The sequence below is a fragment of the Sinocyclocheilus anshuiensis genome, unplaced genomic scaffold (assembly GCF_001515605.1).
Source record: "Sinocyclocheilus anshuiensis isolate Anshui unplaced genomic scaffold, SAMN03320099.WGS_v1.1 scaffold47, whole genome shotgun sequence".
In the NCBI taxonomy this organism is placed as follows: Eukaryota; Metazoa; Chordata; class Actinopteri; order Cypriniformes; family Cyprinidae; genus Sinocyclocheilus; species Sinocyclocheilus anshuiensis.
This window is the reverse complement of record NW_015551047.1, coordinates 1,278,869-1,287,069: the sequence shown is the minus strand read 5'-3', so window position 1 is coordinate 1,287,069 and position 8,201 is coordinate 1,278,869. Positions and strand designations below refer to the sequence as shown.

General features: G+C 33.9%; 1 protein-coding gene across 3 annotated transcripts in view; it reads left to right on the top strand.

Moving 5' to 3' along the window:
* prkar1b (protein kinase, cAMP-dependent, regulatory, type I, beta) overlaps positions 1 to 8,201 on the top strand; it is a 75,264-nt gene that overhangs the window by 47,182 nt on the left and 19,881 nt on the right. For all 3 annotated transcript variants that reach the window (XM_016451638.1, XM_016451639.1, XM_016451636.1), the window contains exons 7-8: positions 2,898 to 3,056; positions 6,121 to 6,181. In XM_016451638.1, the coding sequence (XP_016307124.1) occupies positions 2,898 to 3,056; positions 6,121 to 6,181 (220 nt within the window). The remainder of the gene's footprint in view (positions 1 to 2,897; positions 3,057 to 6,120; positions 6,182 to 8,201) is intronic.

Genomic DNA, 8,201 nt, shown 5'->3' with positions numbered 1-8,201 from the left:
TATTTTATTTTTTATGCAAATTAAATTTTAATTCTACATTGCAGCAGTAAAATAATTTTGGCGATCTTGGTACATACTTAATGGTCATGAAAATTGAAATAGTCCTAAAAATGCCCTGATGAATCATTATTCCAATCATTAATATTCTGTTTAATTCAGAAGTATTATAGAAGTCAAATGCGTTGTCAAAGCTGTTGTCTTCAATTAATCGTATAAGTTATGCATATTGATGTGCATTATAAACAGAAATATGCAATGATGCAAACATGGCTGTTAATAAAATGAAGAATTAGTGCTGTCAAACGATTAATCGCGATTAATCACATCCAACAATAAATGTTTTTGTTTACATAATATATGTATGTGTACGGTGTATATTTATTTTGTATATATAAAGACACACACATACAGTATATATTTTGAAAATAAATATAACTCTAGCACTCTCTATTCTAATTCTATTCTTTAAAAAAAAAACTTGCCCCTTTTAGACTTCCACTCTAGTCATTTACTAACTGCTTATTTTATTAAAAAAAAAACTAACTCTATTCTTTTTGTATTCTATCTATTGTTTTCTTTTTATTTATTTATATTATTTATTTTATTTATTATATAATTTAAAAAAGCCCTTGCTACGTGTACTGCGTTAAGCTAACTGAGACTTGTTATAGCACTTGTATATCATTGCTCTTTTGTTGATTTTGATTGCTTTCATTGTCCTCATTTGAAAGTCGCCTTGGATAAAAGCATCTGCTAAATGACTAAATGTAAATAAATATACACAGAATACACGCATATATTATATAACCAAACCATATAACCAAAAACTTTAATTTTGGATGCGATTAATCGCGATTAATCGTTTGACAGCACTATTAAGAATATTAGGAAACATGACAAATTATGTAGACATACTCTAAAATTTCTAGATTCAAAAATGGACCAATCAAAAGAAGATATTTTAAAGAATGTGGTTAACCAAACTGCTGGTAGCCATTGACTTCCATATAGAAAAAAATACGATGGAAGTCAATGGCTACCGGCAACTGTTTGATCAAAATACAAACTTATACGGGTTTGGAGCGACATGAGGGTGAGTAAATGATGACAAAACTTTCATCTTTGGGTGAACTATCCCTTTAATATGCAACAGAAGGCTTATTGCAAGAATAGTAAGCACACTTTCTCACCTTAAGTGACATGTTGGCCGGCTCTAAGGAGGCTGTGACCCGAACCTGTTCCAGTGGCCGGTCTGGAGAGCAGAGATACCTGTGGAATGTGTCTTAGATGGCTGGCACGATGCCTGGCCCGTGCCGGACAGAAGATGAGCGTTTATTTCTGCCCCATGTGTTAGGTTTTTTTTTATCTCTCCTCATAAAATCAACAAGTGGATTGTGTGTCCACAGGTGAAACCGAACCAGCCTCTCCTCGCGCTTCTCTGTGTGTGTGGCTGTTGAAAACCACATGCTGACACACAGATTCATTGAGATATTCTCTTCGCTAGCATCTTACGGTTATGCCAAAATGAAAGACAAAACAGGGGAAAGAGTCTTGAGGTGTTATCTAATTCCTCGTAAGGCACTTTAGAGGATCCAACAGGGTTGAGAAGATAGGAGCGAGTGTGTTATCAGATCACCTGTCTCATGATGAATGCCCATGACTATCATTAATAAGAAACAAGAGTTCAGCCAGTCCTTGAAGATGGAAATATAGCCACTTTGTATTTTGTTTAAATGTGTCTTATGTAAAATTTATCAGTTCATAGTATTAATTTTCATGATATTATTCAAAATATAATAGGTGAATTTCACAAGAAATCTGTCAAGAAATGTGATTGATTTATTTATTTATTTTTATATATTTTTTTTATTTTGTAACATTGTCATGTTACATTGTAATTCATTGTCATGACAGCACATTTCCTCCCAGTTCTATTCTCATTGGTGTAATACAAATATAATTTCTAAAGAATCATGTGACACTGACTCAAGACTGCCGTAATGATGCTGAAAATTCAACTTTGCCAATAAATTACATTTTAAATTGTATTCAGATAGAAAACAATTATTTTAAATTGTAATAATATTTCATAATATTACAGTATTTTTAATAATATAAATATAATGAATGCACTTTTAAAAAATCTTCTTTCAAAAAATATGAATACATTTTATATAATAAATTTTTTCAGTAAAAAACAATTTATTATATTATATTACATTATATGATATCATATTATATTATGACAATTTTAACTGTTCCAAGTGTGTGTGTGTGTACGGTTTAGACATTAATGGCTGTGTGTTGAGTTATTTTGAGGGGACAGCAAATTTACACTGTTATACAAGCTGTACACTCACTACTTTACATTGTAGCAGAGTGTCATTTCTTCAGTGTTGTCACATGAAAAGATATAATAAAATATTTACAAAAATGTGAGGGGTGTGTTTTATAAAATGTAATACATTACATTTTAAAATATATTCAGATAGAAAACAGTTATTTTAAATTGTAATATTATTTCACAAAATTACTATTTTTACTGTTTTTTATTAAATAAATGTGGCATTGGTGAACAAACTTTTTTTTCTAAAAAAAAATCTATTTTATTTTATTTAAACAAATTCAATTTTATTTAACATTGCAGTAGTAAAATAAAAGAAGAATTGAGAATTCTAGCAATCTTGGTACAGTGGTACAAATTAAAATAGTCCTAAAAATGCCCTGATTAATCATTATTCCAATCATGAATTTTCTGTTTAATTCAGGAGTATTATGGAAGTCAAATGCATTGTCAAAGCTGTTGTCTTCAATTAACCACACAAGTTATGCATATTCAGGTGCGTTGTAAACAGAAATAAGCAATGATTTCTCTCTCTCTCTCTCTCTCTCTGCAGGTGTATGTAAACGGTGAATGGGTGACTAGTATTGGAGAGGGTGGTAGTTTTGGAGAGTTGGCCCTGATATACGGAACTCCTCGAGCTGCTACTGTGAAAGCCAAGACTGACCTGAAACTGTGGGGAATAGACAGAGACAGCTACCGCCGCATTCTCATGGTAGGAACACACTCACACCCTTACATTACACAGGGGCAATAAATGACGTCAGTAATCTCAGATTTGTCATTTTTGGGTGAACTGTTCCTTTAAATGACAAGCCCTCCCTCCATCTGCTCGGATGTCATGACATTCCAGATTGAAACTCTTGACCAATGTGCCGTTGGCATATTCAAACTAAACCAAACTTTCCAGCCTTTGGTATTCTTTAACTAAATACTTACTGTCTCGCTCAGCGGCGTAATCTGCATCGAGTGCTCCATCTGTAGCAGCGTTTGTGTTTGTAGAGTGTGTGTGTGTGTTGTGGGAATTAATAAATTAATATTTCTAATGGCCTGCGAGCCTCCATGGAAACTGTTCTCCACACAGAGCCTGACAAGGGACCAATTTAGATTTTTCTGTCAGGCCATCGTTTGGTTTTTCTTTCTCTATTTAGTGTCTTCCTTGCTTTCTTATGCCAACATGCACTTTTCATGCAGACTTACTCTCTTAACATCATGCACACACATTCTCTCAACACAAACACACACACACACACACACACACACACACACACACACACACTGTGTTTTGTGAGAGGAGAGACAGCCTGTCAGATTGCAGCTATGCTGAGCTGCTCTTAATTAAACCAATAAATTATTGTGTGTGTGGCTGCAGTCAATTAGAGATAAGTCAGTAATTCATAAAGCTGTTTATAAAATGTCATATTCCACGTCCACACTGAGCATAAAATCTTCGTGGTGTGTGCAAATATACCTGGACAGTATAGAAAAACATATATATCTTAATATTTTTCAGCTTTTTGATGTTATTTCATAGATATCTTATTCAATCTGAAATCTTTTTTCTCCAATCAAAGAAAATCTTACTTTTTTATTTTTTTACTTCTTGATTTAACATGTTCAACGTACATCTTGAAAGGCTTTTTGATTAAAATGATGATTGAAAAAAGAATAAAAACAATGTGTGTATATATATTTTTATTTTTAATTAAATAATTAAGTAATTATTATTTATTATTTTAATATTATATTATAATTTTCACACTTAATGAGAATTTTAATAATTGTAAAATTAAAAATAATAATAAGTATTTTACTTTTTGATGTAACATTTTCAACATACATTCTGAAAGGCTTTTCAATTGAAATGATGAGTAAAAATAATGCATTCATTCTGTATTTATTTATTTAACTATTATATATTAAATATATTTTTCACATTACATTAATGAGAATTTTAATGATTGTAAAAAATCTATTCTTGAAAAGTAATTAATGCTAATTGAAAAAGAAGATATATTATAATGTGAATAAGATTTTTTTATAAACATATTTATTTAAATATGATATTTTTTTATGTATTAATTTTTGTACTTTTATTCATTTTCATTTCAAGTTGTTTTTAAATTTTTATTTCTTTTTTATTTTAATTTTTTAATTTTTCGTGTCTTATTCTCCAATTTATAATACTCAATATATTATAATTATTCAAAATATTGCCTAGACTAACTTGTAAGGAAAACACACCGTATTTTGGTCAGTTATTTGAGGAGACATTTACGCACATAAATATGCACTAGAATGTGCCTCATGTTTCTCTATCAGAAGTGTTTGAGTTAACATTTTATACGCGGTGTCTTTCTCAATTGCTCTAGTAAAGAGATCCCCAGCGAGTCTGTCTACAGGAAACATATACTGTTTATTTGGGAAATGTGGGTGAACTAATCCATTAAGCTTGACCAGCACTTGCCAGTATGCTGTAGATCACGATGTCATGCTTCACTTCAGTGTCTGCAGGCCATCTTAGATGTTCTGATGTTTTTGTATCTTCTTCTCAAACACCAGGGGTGGAGAGGTCACTGACCTCGTAAGAGAGAAGAGCTTCACGGTCAGTCGGTGGCTGGACATTTGCGTATACGTTACGTATACGTTACGTTTGAAGGTGGTTTAGTGAATAAAGTTTTACAGTCCATCTCAGAGGAACATTTTGACTCAGATGTTTCTCCTAAAATGAAATGGACTCAATTGTTGACATGCAGTAAGAGAAATAAACATCTGAGGAACTCACATGAGATGACTTAAATCTGAGAACGCAGAGACTTCATTTAGGGTGCTTTCACACTAGCACTTTTGGTGCGCACCCAGGTTCGATTGATGTCAGAGTTCGGTTTGTTTGGATGATGTGAACGCTGTCTTCCGAACGCGGGTGCGCACCCGCAAACCGTACCCGAGTCCGCTTAAAAAGGGTGGTCTGGGGTACGGTTCATGTGAACTCCGGTACGGTTCGCTGCTGATGTGAACGCAATCATACCAAATCGCGGAAGTGAACCACTATTAATGACGTATTATTGGATAAAAATGTGTGTTTGTGTGTGTTTCACTCACTGAGCGTGACTGACGCGCTGCAAACAGAGAGCTGTATATCTCATTTCTGTTCGCCTTCAGCGTTCTTTAGAGCATTTGCAGTACATTCGTAAGGCAGACGTAAGTGCCGTTATGTACCGAAGCTTTGTAAACAAAAGGAATGGTTCAAAAACGTAAATATATAAAAGTGCAGAGAGCAATGTTATGCATTTGCCGCCTTCTCCTGCGCCGTCGTTACTAAGCAACGGGGTAAACAGCTGCTGGCTTGATGACGCAAACGAACCACGGTTCGGACCCAAATAAAATAATATGAACGCAGTCCAGCGGGGGGAGGGGGGAGCAATCGAACTGGTTCGGACCAGGCAAGCGAACCAAGTGTGAAAGCACCCTTAATCTCATCCCTTCTTGAAGAAGCATTTGAGACACTAAGAAGATCATTTGTGATTTTTCTTTACTACGAGACCGTCTCCACTTAATGTGTTTCTGTGTGTTTTATTTGAGTATTTAGAGAGAGAGACAGAGCAGAAAAAGGCCACACAAGAAACAAAGGAGAAGGAAGCACGAACTTTGCTTTAATCTGGATGTTTCTGCCGTGTTTCTTATTCTTGTTCTGTAGAGACTGATTAGAGGGCAAGGGATTCTGTTACCTGATGTCCTCCATGTGTCTTCTAACTGCTCCTTCAATGTTTTTTTTTTAGGGAAGTACGTTGAGGAAGAGGAAGATGTATGAAGAGTTCCTCAGCAAGGTGTCTATACTTGGTAAGTCATGAGAGTCCCATCAAGAGATTTCGATTTGTAAAAGCATTCTAGCATATACTGTTGCGTTAAATGTGAACACCTTGTTTATTAAACATGAGAAAAACAAAATTGTGCAAGTTGCAAGTTTAATAGTGCAAACTATTCTTATGTAAAATGTTATGTTAAACGCAGAGCAAAGACTGTAGGCTGATAAAATTTTACGACAATTCTCAGTTGTTTATGTTAGTTAATGCATTTGCTAGAATCAACTATTTACAATTAGCGAGCATTTATTGATCTTTGTTAATGTTAGGTACTAAACAATTATTCATTGTTTGTTCAGGTTAGTTCACATAGTGCAGGAGCTAATGTTAACAGATACAACTAGAAGTACTATTCATTGTAATTAAATGTTAGATAATGTGGTTAACAAGTTCATGTTAACAACTGAAATTTTACTGTGAAGTGTTACCAACTTTTATTTCATCAATTACTTATTCATGAACGAATTTCTGTGTACAACATTTGAAAAACCTTCTTGCATAAATTGGGACCTTTCATTGCACAATGGTTTTTTACAGTGGAGAATGTTCTATAGATCATTTAAAATGTTCTTCACACTAAGAAAAAATGGTTCTTTTATAAGAACTGTTCAGTGAAAGGTTCTTTGGGGAACCACAAGTGGTTCTTCTATGGCATTGCAGCAAATACCCCCTTTTGGAACCTTTATTTTTAAACGCTGAATTTGAAGAACCCTCTGTGCTAACCTGAAGAACCCTTATTTCTAAGAGCATAGCTTTGATTGACAGACACCGCTGCGGCACGCAACGCCAGTTCTACCCTGACTTGCATTCCAGTGGTTTTGTTAGTTGAGAGAGACAAAGAGGAGAGAGAGATGAACATTAAGATGGTCCGTTCTGTGGTGACCCCTCATCCTTCAGCACCCTGAGGTCACTCGTCGCTCTAAATGAGGTTATTAAATGGCTGAACAAACACACTCCTCCTCTCGGTTTCCTCTGTTTTTCTTTCTCTCTGTGTTCTCCGTTTCACAGCCCTGTCACGTCCTGTCTTCAAACGCATAGCTCTCTCGCTCTCCGAACCTCTTTTCTTCGCTCGTCTTCTCGCCTTTGAGGGGGACATATTTTTGTTTGCGTAGGATTTCTTTGAGATTGCAGTGAAATCGGCACTGTTTCTTGAAGCCATGGAGTGTTTACAATGGTTTATGAGGTCTTGCGCAAAAAAACATTGCTTAAAAAATGAATCGTATTTTCATATTTACTCATATTCATAATATAGAAACTTTGAGGTGGACTTTTGTCTTTGACTAGTAAGCAGTCCATTAAGAACACCCTAGAAACCACTTGGCAACATGCTAACAGCCATTCATAATCAGGGCTGGTAGATACTGAATATATTATTTATAATATATTCATAATGACTTGGCTGGTGATATAAACCTGATATAATGAGGTTGGCTGGTGATATAAGAAACACTGTTCAATTGAGTTAAAAAGTTTTAAGAATTGTGATTCTTAGGGCGTTTTCTGATTTAAACATCCGTAGCAAAAATGCTGATATGGTTTGGTCATATTAGCGAAATTTAGGCAAAAAATGTCTATTGTCAATGTATTTTCAAACTTGTTTATTGTCGTATTTATCCATATAAATAACAAATTACTTATTAAATATATATAAATATAAAAATATTTAATATTATTAAATATTGTCCTCATTAAACAATTTAATCTTGCATGCAATATATTATAATGTTATAATATTATATAAATATAATATAACTATATTTAAAAATAAATAAAATTTTCTTGACCTCATTAAAAACAAGAACAATAAGCAATAATAAGCAAATATGTATATTGTCACATTGGTGCATGTAAATAAAAATGTAATAATGAAAGTGGCCTTTTATTGTGGCCAGCCTAAGGCACACCTGTGCAATAATCATGCTGTCTAATCAGCATCTTGATATGCCACACCTGTGAGGTGGATGGATTATCTCGGCAAAGGAGAAGTGCTCACTAAC